The 16,697-nt window shown below is 38.7% G+C and overlaps 1 protein-coding gene and 1 pseudogene across 4 annotated transcripts in view; both read left to right on the forward strand.

Moving 5' to 3' along the window:
- Positions 1-5,157: 5,157 nt before the first annotated feature.
- The window catches only part of LOC114464804 (NXPE family member 3-like), a 32,679-nt gene continuing 21,139 nt past the window's right edge, over positions 5,158-16,697 (forward strand). For 3 of the 4 annotated variants that reach the window (XM_028449380.1, XM_028449381.1, XM_028449378.1), the window contains exons 1-4: positions 5,220-5,238; positions 7,030-7,102; positions 8,596-8,784; positions 12,196-12,621. In XM_028449380.1, the coding sequence (XP_028305181.1) occupies positions 8,659-8,784; positions 12,196-12,621 (552 nt within the window). In that variant the 5' untranslated portion in view covers positions 5,220-5,238; positions 7,030-7,102; positions 8,596-8,658. Of the gene's footprint in view, positions 5,239-7,029; positions 7,103-8,595; positions 8,785-12,195; positions 12,622-16,697 lie in introns of all 4 variants that reach the window. The other variant, XM_028449379.1, reaches the window with a different exon arrangement.
- Positions 11,558-11,676, forward strand: LOC114466248 (uncharacterized; annotated as a pseudogene).

A 16,697-nucleotide genomic window follows, 5' to 3' on the forward strand; every position in this document is an offset into this window, starting at 1 on the left:
TGATGCAGGAAGTACATCCTCTGCTGTGCCTTTTTCCTGGTTGTGTCTATGTGGGAGGTCCACTTCAGGTCCTGTGAGATTGTGGATCCCAGAAACCTGAAAGAGTCCACGGTAGCCACTTTGCTATTCAGAATGGTAAGGGGGTGAGTGGAGGGGGGATTTCTCCTGAAGTCCACTGTCATCTCCACAGTCTTGAGCGGGTTCAGTTCCAGATGGTTCTGACTGCACCAGAGAGCCAGCTGTTCCACCTCCCGTCTGAAGGCAGACTCGTCCCCATCCTGGATGAGGCCGATGACGGTGGTGTCATCTGCAAACTTCTGGAGTTTCACAGAGGGGTCCCCTGAGGTGCAGTCATTGGTGTAGAGGGAGAATAGCAGTGGGGAGAGAACACACCCCTGAGGGGCGCCAGTGCTGAGTGACCGGGTGCTGGATGTGATGCCTCCCAGCCTTACTTGCTGCTTCCTGTCAGTCAGGAAGTTGGTGATCCACTGACAGGTGGAGGCCGGCACTGTGAGCTGGGTGAGTTTCTGGTGAAGGATGTCCGGGATGATGGTGTTGAACGCAGAGCTGAAATCCACAAACAGGATCCTAGCGTAGGTCCCTGGGGAGTCGAGGTGATGCAGGATGTAGTTCAGTCCCATGTTGACTGCATCCTCGACAGACCTGTTTGCCCGATAGGCAAACTGCAGGGGGTCCAGCAGGGGTCCTGTGATGTCCTTCAGGTGGCTCAATACCAGCCTCTCAAGGGACTTCATGACTACGGACGTCAGGGCAATGGGTCGATAGTCATTAAGTCCTGTGATGGCAGGTTTCTTTGGGACTGGGATGATGCTGGAGCTTTTGAAGCAGGGGGTACTTCACACAGCTCCAGTGATGTATTGAAGACCCGTGTGAAGATGGGGGCCAGCTGCTCAGCACAGGCTTTCAGGCAGGAGGGAGACACTCCGTCTGGTCCTGGAGCCTTTTTGATCTTTTGTCATAACAATATCATAACAATAACAATAATTGAAAATACAGGAGGAATATAATATGGTCAATTCAGGTGAGACCTTGTCAATCATACACTTCAACAGTAGAAGAATGTACGCAAACTACAATCATATAAAAGAATATTTGCAGCAAATTAAACATCCTTATAGTATTGTAGCAATTTCAGAAACATGGTTTAAGGAAAATAAAGGCATTCAGTTTGGTTATAATCTGAACTATGTAAATGGAGAAAATAAGGCATATGGTGGGATGGCAATATGTCCATAAATCAGTGAAATACAAACAAGTGGAAAGTATGTCACTAACACTAAGTGATGTACTACAATTGAAATGTATTGTGAAAAAAACATATATAATCATCAGTTGCATGTATAAACCACCATGCTCAAGTATTGAAATATTCACCAAATGGATAGAGAAACTGTTTTCAAACATAAATAAAACACTATTAATTTGTGGTGACTATAACATTGATTTGATGAATCCTAATAAACATACAGTAACAGATGAGATTGTGAATATATTAGGATGTACATTATGAGCCTATTTAATAACTCGGCCCAGTAGTGTTACAGAAAATAGTGCCACACTCATAGACAATATTATTACAAACAAAATAGATTATATAAAAGCCAGTGGATTAATGATATCTGACCATTTACCAGTTTTTGCAATTTAAGATAACTATTAAAAGAAAGATATTCATCAAAATCCTGTTCATGTGCAGTTAAGATAAGAGGATGCAATAAATAAATTTCAAACTGACCTATTAAACAAGACTGGAATTGTGTGTACGAAGAGGTTTTGTTCACTGTACAACATAAATTGCCCCATGCAACAATACTACCAAAGGAAGAAATTGATGGAATGTCCCTGGTTAACTAAAGGCTTAGTAAATGCATGTAAAAAGAAAAATCATCTCTATAGAAAATGTATAAAACTACAGACAAAAGAAGCTGAAAATTGCTACAAATCGTATAAAAACAAATTAACAAATATTATAAGAATAAACAAGAAAAATAACTACACAAATAAATTAAATGAGAATAGAAGCAGTATGAAAGGGATTTGGGGCATATTGAATAGCTTATTGAAAGCTAACCAAAAAAACATTCTTATCCAGATTTTTTTGTTATTAATAATGAAGAAAACTCAAATATGCTGCAGAATTGCATCAGAATTGGCAGAAACGATTCCAAAGCCGAGTAATTTTTTTTTATTTGTATTTTTTATTTTTTTATGATAACTGTTCTGGCTTGAATATTTAAGTGAATTTGAATGTTGTGTGGGGGCATTTGCAATTTTGTTGTACTTTGTACAATGACAAAAGATTCTGATTCTGATTCTAATGATGAATTGGATGAGTCACTTATAAAAAGAATTCCAAAGACCATTTTTCTATCCGGTGTAAGTGAGTTTGAGATCCTTAACATTGTTAATAAATGTAAAAACAAATTTTTGATTGATTGATAATAGTGAAAAAAAAAAAAAAAAAAAAAGGTTCTAAAAGGGACTCAGACCCATTTATTTAGGCTGTTTTATAATTTAAGAAATAGAGCTGGGCGATATATTGAGATTCAAGATGTATTGAGTTTTCTATTTTGGCGATATAAAAAACTATAATATTTCATATATCATATGAAACAAAATACTAGTTTTAGGAGTTGCTGCTTTTACTTCTCAGAACAACATGTAAAGCTCAGTTAGATGATTAATGAGTGCACATAATGATCAGCTGTTTGTTAATAAATGTACCTGTGTGGCATTTAGCATCAGCAAATTCAACCCAGAATTGTATTTCTTCTCAGACTTTTTTTAATAAAATGATCTAGATTTATATCGTATATCACCATTTTGAGAAAACATTGAGATATGAGTTTTGGTCCATATTGCCCAGCCCTAGTAGGAATGTTCACAGCATTTTAATGTTAATAAAGGTGGACCGACCAGACTCTAATCACTTAATTGTATTTAGTAAGTGGTTGACAAGTGGGTATTTTAGATTTCTTGTACACCTATCTTAAAATATAAGGGATACTGGAGTATGGTTGGGCGGGGGTGGGACGGCTCGTAGTGGGCGCCAGAAAATTTCCCTTATTTTCAAATCCAAAACTTGACAGGTATGTGTATGGTTGAGAAAGTATTTGCAATATGGTAAAAGATGATTCACGGACAGGTACAGGCACCTAGCGGTGTGTGTGTCTGCCTATGGAAAATTTACTTCATATCCTCCTATTGCTGCGTAAACAGGCGCATGATGCAGAGGCTGTACACGCACCTGGTTATGGATATTATTACATTGCTTGATCATAGAATGTGGTCACCAGTGTACAGACATTTTTCTTTTCTTTTATCAGTAATTTGTAAATGGGAAACTGAGGAAAAAATTTTGTCTGATGTCTATGTAATGTCAACCTCAAAGAGGATTAGTAGTAGAAACACATATGTACATTTGTTGTTCTTGATGCCATTTTAAAACTTTGTGTCAGAATCAAACAGAGGTGAGTAGAGTAGCCAGGATATTTATTCAGGTAGAAGTAATGTTACTTTGAAGTCATTTTACTGGAGTGGAAGTGAAAGGTGGTGACCTGGACAGCTACTCGAGTGGAAGTCAAAAAAGGAACACTTGAAGAAAATGTTACTTGAGTACTGTGAGTACTGAGTAACTGTTTGAGTGGAAAAGTCTGATTATTTTCAATGACGTCATAAATTGTGTGAAACAAACATAAAAAAAAAAACAAAGCATGGAAATTGTGATATTCATTTTGATACTTAAGTGGATGTGGCTGAGTCCTAACCACCTTGAATCGAATATGCTGTTCTGATTTCTTATCTTGGATACAGACCGAATTGTGCTGTATCACCGGATAATCTAAATGTTTATTACATTGATTACGGGGTAGGCGTATACACTTTCTAGCTTCAGCCTATTCCTTTCTTGAGCTTTTATAACTGATTAATGTGAATGTTGTAAAACTGCTCAAAAAATAAAATAAAAAATAAACTAAAGTAATGTCACTCACAGAGAATACTCTATCTTTGCTTTTTTTTTTTCTTAATTATCCATTGCATTGGACTGCTAGTGAACGCTAAAATGATGTGCAAAAAAGACTCTTCCGCCCCCTCCAATCCCCTATCACACGCACGCATTGTTGTATATGTTAACCAATGAGCCCCATTGAATGGGGTACAAGCAGGGATTTGATTGGAACAGAATGGCTACTCTGGAACTTTTTAATGTTTTTGAACTCAATAAATTAATAATAAAAATATTTTAAAATATTAAATAAACTGCTCAAGGAGCTTAACTGGGGCTACACAAACTCCTGACGGGGCTATAGCGCCCCCTAGCCCCGGTGTAGCGCCATCCCTGCTCAGATTAAAGATCAATGAAAGACCAAATATGTCAAAATAAGTACTCATAGAACTCACTAAATACCCAACAGACCAAATATACCCAACATATTTGTACAAAGTATTGCATCATTAATTCAAACAGGCCCCTACCTTCAAACTGTCATTGTCATCCACCTGTGTACTGATATCAGGTGTCTCTTTCTGTCAACAAAGGGGACAGGAAAGGAGTTAGAGGCCTCTTAATACAAATCACTATTGTGACATACTTAAAGAACAGATACCTGGCTATGCATGACAAATTTACACACATCTGGAACCACTCTTTTCCCAAATGCCCATAGCAACCATTGAAATGAAAGGTGGGACTTCACCTATTATTTGTACATTCAGTGTGTTTGTGTGTGTGTACTTTTGGGGACATTAAAAACACACATACACACAAAATCTAAATAGGGGACACTCATTCAGGTTAAACCTATTGCATCAGTCAGTTTGTCCATCAGTACTTTATATGTATATATTAACTGTAAGCTGTAAAACTAATGTGCTACCGTCCTGTACTTTGTCTGTTTAGAAAAGCAAACTGGACGCGTCTTATGTTTTAAGAGCTTCGTACGTAAAATGCTTACAATATTGCTCATGGACAAATGTTGTGATTACACAATTTGCTGTGAGACTGGGGGTGACACACCATTATAGGGTGTGAGAGGCTTAGGACAGGGTGTTTTTCTGTGCAACAGCTGAAGCTATAATTAAATTTATGCTGTTTTGTTTGAGTTGAAATTTGCATAACCGTTCCAAAGGGAGGAGGAAATACTTCAGTAGTCAAAAAGAAGGTGACACTGAGCTTTTGTCAGACTTACTTTTGTCTGCCAGTGAACTTGTGCTAAGGTAAGAATCAGCATTATGGTATTTGGCAATTGTTCTCGTAGGAGTTGTTATTCTATTTCTGTCGCAACTTTTCCGCAATTCCTTTGTCGTGGACCTCCTCCTAGGCTATTAATGCAGCACTAATGATACATATGTCATCTCATAGGGGCAATGTCAAGGATGTGCAGTCGACCTTTTTTGGCGTCAAAATGTCAAAAACCAAACTTTTCCATATCTCTGCGAATATTTATCGTACAAGTTGGATGCTTACATTTCTGAAAAGCTAATCTTAAGTGGAGTATTTTATTACATTGCGCCAAAGCCGTATGACCTACCAGTAAATAATAAGTAGGGGTTAAAGTTCATGGTACACGTCATCATAGAAAAATGCATAATTCTAATATACAAAGTGACATGGTGACATACTGTGATCGTATAGTGGATAATTAACTGAGGCATATTGACAGAATGTAAATAAGTAATAAAATAAGTATTACTGTCATTCTTAATTTAAACAGCATAGACATATACAGAAAAATATCAAACAAAATAGCTGGACTGTTACTTTGGGTATTTTTATCAACAGTATAACACACAGAGTAGAAAGATGAATCTTCAACGTTACAGCACATACACTAGCCTAGAAGATGGTAAAATGCTAATGTCAGCTTACAATATTTTAGCATACTTTTAAATGGTCAAAACAGAGCTTTTACCTAATAAAAACATGGCGGAATTACTGTTGCAAGTTATCACCATTAACCAGATATAGCCATCTTTACTTGTGTATGTGCATTAACAACACTTTAATTGTAATTTCTCTGAGGCATTGGCAGGCAGTTACCTTCGATAAATCCCTCGTTGCTGTTAAGGTATTACCCATAATAGCTTGTGATTACCCAAAATACCTTGCAATTCCTACTTTGCAGTTGCTTAACTCTGACAGCAGGTGTCATTGTTGCACAATTTAGCTGGATTTAATCCAGACCTTATTAACTATGTTACAACTCGACTGGCGCCATTTTGCACGCCATAATAGAAAAAACGCTACAACTGTCATACACAAAAGGTCAAACAGCCTCATATTTGATACCCACCATGCTTTGCATTCAAAAACAGCTCAAGCGGAAAGGCGATCTGTCGTGTTGACTTCAATATAGTGTTGGATGAATCTTATAAGATGAGAGCAGATCGCTGATGAAGAAAAAACAGGCTGTGATCAGTGGGAGGGGCCTATGATAACACTGGAAAATCCTTCACCATCATATTTTAAGTGCTGTATCATGGCTACTTTTCAATGGATTCACATCAAATTCACTGAGAGTGATTTATAACTGATTGACTGGCGCCATTTTGCACGCCATAATTGAAAAACCGCTATAACTGTCATATACAACGGTCAAACAGCCTCATATTTGATACACATGATGACTGTCCATCCCTAAACAAGAATCAATGTGACAATTGCCCATCATGCATTGCGTTCTCAGATGGCGCCACTTTTAGTGGCGTCCGACGCTAACAGCTCTGGCCGAAAGTCAATATGTTGTGTTGACTTCAAAATAGCAATAACAGGGTGACCGATGGTCCTTAAAATGTGTTAAATATTTTTTTTTTACAAATAAAAGGCCTTAAAAAGTCTTAAATTGTCTTCAATTCAGATTAGATAGTTCTTAAATGTGTTTTAGTCACGTCACCACGAGAATTTCTGGTGAGCACGGACTGGAGGTCTTATCATGCAGACAAACAGGCTGCGTCGTGCGATTATGTTTCACTGACTGTGACGTGCAGCCTTTTGCTCCCCCTGCCAAGGAGTGAGTCAACAGAGTCAGTTGGATGCAGAGCGGATGTGGAGAACAAAGTGAATAAAGGAATTCAACAGCAGGTAAATCACTACAACTCAGAGACATAGTCCCCGAAGCGTGTCCTGGGCCTTCCACGAGGCCTCTTCCCAATAGGACATGCCTAAGTCGGCATTGCTTTGAGATTATGAACATACACACTAAGGTTACATGAATAATGTATTTGATGCCATTGTCACATTTAAAATGTTTAAAGAAGCTGTGCATGAAACTGGCCTCTAAAAAGTAATAAAAGGAATATGGGTGAATGTAAGACATGTATTTCAGGAAAGCTCTTCTTTTACTTTACTAAAGCTAAAGACCAAGTCAAAAACCTTGGTGTTCTGATTGACTCATATCTTACATCCAGCAGTCAGATCAAATCTATCACAAAAACAGCCTTCTACCACCTAAAGAACATCTCCAGAGTGAAAGGCTTATTGACCCAGAAAGATCAGGAGAAACTGGTCCATGCTTTTATATCCAGCAGACTGGACTATTGTAATGGTCTTCTGACAGGAATCCCCCAAAAGAGCATCAAACAGCTACAGCTGGTTCAGAACGCTGCAGCTCGGGTCTTAACCAGAACAAAGAGGTCAGAACACATTACTCCAGTTTTAAAGTCTTTACACTGGCTCCCAGTCAGCCTCAGAATAGACTTTAAAGTTCTGCTGCTGGTGTATAAATCTGTGAATGGATTTGGTCCAGAATACATCAGTGACATGTTAGTCAGGTATGAACCCAGCAGGTCTCTCACATCTATGGAGACAGGTCAGATAGTGGAACCCAGAGCTCACAGTAAACATGGTGATGCTGCTTTTAGTTGTTATGCTGCAAATACGTAAGTGGAACAAACTGCCAGCAGAGCTGAAATCAGCATCTAATGTGAACATTTTTAAATCAAAGTTAAAGGCACTTTTTTTCTCTACTGCATATGATTGAGAGAGATATTTTTGGTCATGTTGTTGATGTCATGTATTTGTTGATGATTTGAATTGATTTTACTGATGATTTTAAATGTTCTTATTGATTTTAAACAATTGAATGTTTTATCATGTGAAGCACATTGAGTTGCCTTGTGTATGAAATGCGCTATACAAATAAATTTGCCTTGCCTAAACACATCTGTTCTATGTATTTATCTCTGTACCTTTGAATCCTGGAAAGTAGAGCTCATTGGTGACAAGAGATCTTGAGGGCACCTCACATGGTCCATGCGGGCTACCTGGTGCCCTCTGGCACCATGTTGGTGACCCATGCCATAGAGGGTAGTCACATTTTACAACTAAAACGCTACATTTAAATACTTAAACTAAAATGTGAACAATTAGAGTAGGATCAATTAACTACATTACTTCATTCCTAATCATATATGCATTCAACAGAAAAAAAGTAGTTTTAGGGTGTACTTACTCTTTAAACAATGCAAGTATATGAAAGAAGATATCAAAGAATTGCACTTCCTAAGAGCAACACTTGTCATACTGAATAAATGGGAATTGATTTATGAGCATCTGTTTGTTTTTGTTTTTTTTAGGTGTACTTCAGTCCTGCACCAGTTGAATTGGTTGAAGTACACTGCAGTCAGCCCTCACTCACTATGAACAACCAATCAAGAAGCACACCAAAAGTCAACAGTCTTTTTCTTCCAAGACGTGGCTTCCTGCTCCTGTTATTGACTGTATGTGTTATGTTATACATACTTTCATGGATGAACAATTTGCAGGTGAGAGCCCAAAAACTTCCACAACCCTAACAGTTTCATGACTTTATCTATCTATAAAAGCAAAAAAAGGTGTGTGTGTGTGTGTGTGGAGCGACTATCTCCAAGACGTGGTATGAGTTCGACCTGAACTTAGTCAATGGGTTCCAAATACCCCAAGTGTGTGCACCTGTTTTTGGCCCTCTTGGTAATGAGCGCGGTATTGAGCATGCTACTTCAGGTTCCGGGTTCATGATGTCACTGCGTCGCAGTTTGTTTGGGTTAAAAAAAAAAGTAAATATTAAAAACGTTTTAGTAGTGCTAAAAGTTATTTAATGTCATGATTGTTATCCACGTGATCCCAAAAAAAAAATAAAAAAATATATATATATATATATATTTATATATAGTCCACTCTTTCTTCCGTCTCCATCTCTGTGCCTGACATGCTGTCGTCGCGTCTCAAAAACGGGAGCTCTTTCAATACGTCATTTGAAACGGTCAGTCACTGGTGAGTCTTTACCGACAGGTTTTCTCATTGTTTAAACCATATAACTGTGTAATTGCTCACTAACACACTGTTTCATTAGAGTTGGTATTGAACTCAACCCGTTCAATACTCCATCTGGAAAACTGTAGATTCTCTGTGGTGCCGCACATGGAAGTTAAGCTGTGACCACTTGGTTCGAAGGTAAACAATGATTTTGGTTTTTTAAAAAAAGACAGACGAATTGTAGATAACACTTTAATTTACATACTCATTCATGTATTGTGGAGCTTTACATTTTGTTTTGCGCAGTTTTGTTGTTTTTTTGATTGGTGCTACAATCACTATGGAGTTTGGTTATCAGCGTCTCAAACATTTCACGGGAACACACACGGTATTTATTTATAATAAAAATATACTAAATTAGTAAAACAAAAAAAAATCATTTAAAAAAATTATTGATACAAGTACACAAAATGAATAGAATCACACTACAATGAATACACATAATGATGACTCCAAAAATCATACATTACAGAAAAATACAACAAAAATATGAAAATGGATCAAAATACACAAAAAATTCACATAACTAACTATTTACACAAAAAATACACAAAATGACTACAGAATAACACGACAATGGCAACAAAAACAATAATTATACAAAAAATGCACAAAAAACACAACAGAGAGCTGAAAAAATACACGACTCCAAAAAAACACACCAAACAAAAAAATATAAAAGTGAATAAAAAAAAAACAACAAACACATTTATCATGCACATGTCCCATAGAATTAAATTAGGAAAATTGCACCCACATTTTGAACCCTCAAATATACCCCTTTATAACACTACAGAGTATGTACACCTCTTTGTACATCCAACCTTTAAACACATACTCATTTGGCCATAATTGACAACTCTACTTAAGCTCCCACATGAATGCATACTTCCGACGGGCACTGTACCAGTCTATCTATAAAAGCAAAAAAGGTCTGTGTGTGTGTGTGGAGCGAATATCTCCCCGACATGGTGCCTGTTCAACCTGAAACTTTGTCAACGGCTTCCAAATACCCCGAGTGTGTGTATCTGTTATTTTGGAGTAATTTGGTCATTTCCAAATGTTTATTTGGAAATAAACTTCTGGATGGCCCAGAAGTGAAACTTATTCAGCTTTTGACCTCAGTGTGTGAGGGCGCTAGCGCACCATCTATATTTATTTTACTGCACGGCTCCTCACAGAGGCGAACTGGAGTCATGTGTGTTCACCTCTGGCATTAACAGCGGCGAATAACATTTTCCTCACACATCAGACATAGATAAAGGAAACCTCCATAAACAACAGTACTTATTTATCTTTAACTTTGGAGCCTTTTCTATGACGTCACACACACACACACACACACACACACAAGCAGTAGCTCGTGTAATGTAAAGTGATGTGCAAGCAGTAGCTTGTGTGTGTGTGACGTCATCGCAAATTTGCGAGTGGGGTGCGCTTGTTTACAGTGGTGGCACAGCCCGGGAACAGCCGATACAGAATTGTAAAGGGTTTTTGTTAGTGATTCCAAAGAATCGTCTGACTAAGAACCGGTTCCCAAACAAAACCGGTTAATGATGCACATCACTTTACATGACACAAGATTAAATGACAATGTAGAAGCTGCCACTAGTTAATCCACACTAATCTTGTTTATTTACACAGCCCTTTAATAGCGCTTTATCATAAACACTCAGGGGCGGATTCACAAAGATCTGATAAAAAAGGTGGTATTCCAGTTAGTTCCCTAAATCCTTTCAGTTTCCTCACCTGCTGCGCGGAATTCACTAAGATTGCAGCAATTACTTGTGCACGAGCAGAACTGGTGCAGACCGTCCTATTTAAATTAGCTTTTTGCTTGTTTAATGTGACATTTAAGGAAGTGAAACTTGAAGCAGATGGACTTCTCTGTCTGCTGCACAAACATTTAATAATGTACAAAACTAAAGAAATATATATATTTTTTTTTTTTTTTAAAACAACTTAAAAAACCAAATGATATTTTTTTCCCCCTAATTTAATGTGGGTGCTCCGTGAGGTCCTGTAACTTTGCCCATCTCAGTGCATGAAAAAGAGGAAGATTTGGACATGAAACCGTCCTATTGATCTGAGTTAATGCAGTAAGTCTGTCCATCAGTCTACATTATTTGAAGATTATCTACTGACCATCATCCAGTAGGTCTTCATTTTTGGAAGAAGTTAATTTTTTGTGTTTGGGAAAACAGGTTTTTAAACCGCTGCATTTTTACCATACAGAGGGCTGGTTAATGCAGGCCACACCAGTCTGTCATTGCCCGATCCCGTTAGATCTCGGAAGCTAAGCAGGTCTGGGCCTGGTTAGTAGTTGGATGGGAGACCACTGAGAATTCCAGGTGCCACAGTGGGGTGGCAGTCACCCCAGTGGTATCTGTCATTGTGTCCTTGGGCAAGGCATTTCACCTACATTGCCTAGTATGAATGTAGTGTGTGAGTGAGTGTTGGTGGTGGTCGGAGGGGCCGATGGTGCACTATGGCAGCCTCGCTTCCGTCAGTCTGCCCCAGGGCAGCTGTGGCTACAATAGTAGCTTACCACCACTAAGTGTGGAGTGAAAGAATAATGCCTTAATTCTGTAAAGCGACTTTGAGTGTCTATGATAAAGCGCTATATAAAATTGATGGATTATTAATGCACAGTGCTAATAATAAAATAATAACAAGGAAGTTTGATCGTGCTCAATGAGGTGGGGACAATCCTGAGAGGAAAGTACCCCCCACTCTCCTCCGAGAACCCACCTTCTATTCACACTTTATATAATTTCTAAAACTCGGCCTCTCGGTGCGCCATGCGGTCTGAGCTGCGTACTCAAAAGGGGCCTTCTATTTCTAATATGTCTTTGTCTATCACTGTATAACTCTGTTTCCAGTTTCAGAAGACTGCTAACCCTGCCTTCATCCCACAAGAACACCAGAGCTTTTGTGCATTTCGACCAATTTCTTCAAAAGAGTCTCTTGAAGAAAAAAAGATACTTAAATCCATTACATGGCCAAAAACTCCATCCATAACATCTAATTATACTTTTGAAAATAGCAGTAATCCATTATGCAGCAACTTCACTATTCTCCCAAAGGTGGGGGAAGGAGGACAGTGGTACATAGGGGATCAGCTGGAGGTCAGCATCATAATAAAGGACTACTACTGCTATCCCAAGACCTCAGGAGGAGACGTCTTACTCGCGTCACTAAAGAATCGAGATCTGCAAGCAGGTGTGAGCGGGCAGGTGGTGGATCATCTCAATGGCAGCTACACTGCGGTTTTCCCTTTGGTCTGGGAAGGACAAGCTGAAGTTGAGGTGAGACTACAATTTATTGTCTTCTGATGCGTCAATTGTTCCATTGTGTTTTAATGAACCTGTGTGTACTTTTGAACAACCTTAAAAATCATAGAAATTAAATGGATCAGTCGGCATTCACAGAACGTTGAGAAAGTGTTCTTAATATCATAATTATCCCACTTCCTTTGAGTTGATTACTTTTTCTCAGAGGTTTACTGTCAGACAATGACAATGTCATGGCAAATTTGCGGTTGACCTCATTTGGAGACATGATTTATTGCTCTGGTTGAATGATGGAGTCCAGGCGAGGCATTGAAGATTTTATAAAAAAGGTTTATTATAAAACTAAATAAAAAAAGAGTATAAAGATGGACAAAAATTAGTGACCGCCCGGCCGGACGTCCGATGACAGAGTGGCCCGCAGTTCAAACTCATCACGTAGGGCTCATAAAATTTTCTGAATTTTTGCATCACTCCGAAAATGGGCAAAAAACCAAAATAAACAAAGACAAATGTGTTACTCACTTTGATGGCTTCTTCTGCCACAGAGAAAAGTCAAACTCTGCGGGCAATGGAGGAACTTCATAGAGTTGCACCCATGAGTAACCCACATTTATTTATTTATTTTACGGGCCCACAACTGTGAACCCAAACGTCCTTTAGGTCACGAAGTTCACTTCCTACTCAGTCTCCACTGTGACTGTGGAATGCTACCGGCAGCGTCTCAAACATTTGACTGGAGCTCTGTTAATTGATCATTTCAAACCGTCAGCTATGGTCAGCCTTTTGTCGACAAGTTTCCGATTGTTTAATACATGTAACTGTCCGTGTAATTGCTCAAACACGCTGGTCCACCAGAGTCGGTATTGAACGCAATCCGTTCAATACTCCATCTGGAAAACTCTACAAATTTCCAGTCGAGCCGCGCATGAAAGCTAAGCTCTGACCACTCGATTCGAAAGTAAACAATTATTTTAGATTTAAAAATAAGACAGCCGAATTGTAGATAATATTCTAAATTTAATTACTCACTCATGTAGTTTGGAGCATTATTTTTTTTTTTTTGACAGTTTTGTTACTTTTCTGATTAGCACTACAATGGCTATGAGGTTTGGTCATATGTATTTTTGTATTTTTATTTATTCCAGTCATTAAAAAAGAAAAAATCAATTTAATAACATAAAGGTTTACAAACTTCTGAATGAATGGGAGCAGAAAGAATAAAAATCTTATGTAATCTGCACCTTTGTACTAATAATCAGTTTACAACAGCATGAGAAAACAACAACAAATAATTACAAAATAAGCATAGCCACGCATTCATGTCAAATTTTTCTGTCATAAGAAACCAAAAATAAACTAACCAGAAAACAACACTACAGAACAAAAACATACATGCAAAAAGGGTAAACAAAAACAATACAACATTATGGTACTTTAGAGGAGTTCATTATATTTTTAGATATACTTGTTTTAATTAGATGTTTAAATCTTATATTTGCTTTACATTCTCTTAAATCCTTGCTCAGATTGTTCCATAAAGAGACCCCTTTCACAGAAATGCAACACTCCTTTAATTTTGTCCTAAACTTTGGTTTCATAAATATTTTTTTTTTTCCTTTTAAGTTAAGTTTAAGTTTCCTTTTAAGTAATTTATTTTATATAATTTTAAAAGAAGACATAACATTTTTTTTTTTTTTTAAATAACAGCAAAGCATAAAAACAGGTTACATGTATTCTGTTGTTTTTATTTTGCAGAAAGACTGTACTTAAATTAACTTAACAGTAGCATAACCAACTTAGCATCTGCATTGCTTCACCCCATGGAATTCAATTCAGAGGGTCCAGCTCTTATAGTGGGGTCTCCTAACCCTCTTCCCCTGGTCAGGGATCTGCAACCTTTACATTCAAAGGAACCATTTTGCCTCATCTCACCTGGATTAAAGTCCTCCTGGAGCCATAAAAATACCTTCTCAATGAAGACAATAGTGTATTAAATTATATACAGTTTAAATTATATAGAATAATGTTTGATTTATTTTAATTTTATTGATATTGATAATGTAAATGGAAACTTAAAAACAGTTTAAAATAAAATAAATTGACATCAAGAAATAAAACAGTATCTTGCATCTTCAAATTCTTAGTCTTATAAATCTCAGTTTACATGAACACAATGTTATATAAAGAAGATTTTCTTAAGTTAATGTATTTGAAAGGCTACAAAAAGTAACTTGAATTTGATAACACATGATCATGTGATCAACACATGCTAATTGCTCATTTCTTGCCACACATAAAGCATGCATATTTAACCGGCACATTGGTGGTTAAATTAATCTGTCCCCACACAATTAAAATCTCTATTTTCTTCCAGAATTGTGTTTTTGTTGGTTTAATTATCTTACCAAGGATTTAAAACTTATAGGGGACATATGCTAAATCCACTTTTTTAGCCCTTAAATGCATTTTGATGTATATTTAGATTGTTTAGAAGCACATAAAAGTTCAAATTAATCTCTTCAGGTGCTCCGTTGATATCTTTATATTCTGTTTTGGTCATATTTTTCAATCTGTTTCGATTTTTCGATTCTCTATAACATTTTTTGAACAATAACGTCAGCGGAACTGCCAAATTAGGACATCGACTCCAGGCCCAACACTTCGAGCAATGCACATTATTTCTCGCTTTTATTTTGTAGTCCAAGCTCCAGGATGCAGAAGTTACGAGAGGAGAAATCAAAATGTTTTTTTGTTGGATGTAGTAACCCACACGCTTCATTACACCGTCTCCCAGCATCAGAACCTTTTCAAAGTGCCTGGTTGAGTTTTATTTTTCACGGAAATGTACCCACATCTGTGGGTAAGGTCATTTTTGTGTGCGCGAAGCACTTCAAGGATGACTGCTTCAGCAACCTCCGCCAGTATAAAGAAGGAAGGCAGCAACTTGATAGGCTGGTTCACATGATAAGGGGGCAACCGCTTGGGCAGAAATGAAGGATTTGGCCTGAGTTTCACCCCAGAGCTATCAGCCTTCCAGCGTAGACATGCCTAGCTCACTGACAGAGCATGCAGCTCTCCCACACATTTTGCCGTTGCCACAGCAAGAAGAAAAACATTGACTGCAGGAAACGCAGTATTGCCACCACTAAACATTTCCCTGGCACCTCGTTGTGAGAGTCACACCACTCCACAAATAGCTTCCACCTGTTAGCGTAAAGCACTCTGGTGGATGGTGTTTAACAGTTTTAAATTGTGTGGGGTACTGCCCCCTCGCAGGACGCCAAAAGTGGGTCCACAACTATAGGGGCCCCAAGAACAGCTTCAGACGACCCGGACTCCGGTGCCATATGCGTCCGTTGACCTGAGACAGGGGATCTTTCCTCTCTGGAAGACACCACGGTGTCCCCCGCAGGAGTTTGAGCAACAGCGGGAACCATGGTCTTCCTGGCAGCATGGGGCAACCAGAAGCAGACAGAGACCACCCTGCTGGGCCCTGTGAAACGTTGCTGGTATGAGGGGGAGTGGAGAAAATGCAAGAAGTAGGCCGTCCGGGCAGGCATGCACCCGGGGGGGCTGGTCTCTTTTTCCAGAAAAAAACAGAGAGGGCAGTGAGTTGTTGCCTCTGAAGCAAAGAGGTCCACTGCTGCTCTGCCAAATGTGGTCCATAGCACAGCTACCACCTCTGGGTGAAGTCCCCACTCTCCGGATGGAGGCTTCTGACGGGAGAGCAGATTCGCGGCGGTGTTCCCGAGACCAGGAACATGCATTGCTCGGAGGCTCAGGAAGTTGGGGTAAGCCCACGTGAGAAGCTGGTGTGCCACCTGCAGACATGTCAGAGAACTGGTGCCACCCTGGTGGTTGATACATAGCTGAGGTATTGTCTGACCGGACGAGAACATGCCGATCTTTCAGAATAGGGAGAAAGTGCCTGAGAGCCAGGAATACAGCCTGAAGTTCCAACACATTTGTGCTGCTGCTTCTGCTGGGCACTCCACAGGCCCCTGACAGTCCTGGACTGCCACACAGCACCCCAACCCATAAGAGAAGCATCCTTCTCATTTGTACCCTCCCCATGGGTACACCCGACATTA

This window comes from Gouania willdenowi, chromosome 6 (genome assembly GCF_900634775.1).
Source record: "Gouania willdenowi chromosome 6, fGouWil2.1, whole genome shotgun sequence".
Classification (NCBI taxonomy): Eukaryota; Metazoa; Chordata; class Actinopteri; order Blenniiformes; family Gobiesocidae; genus Gouania; species Gouania willdenowi.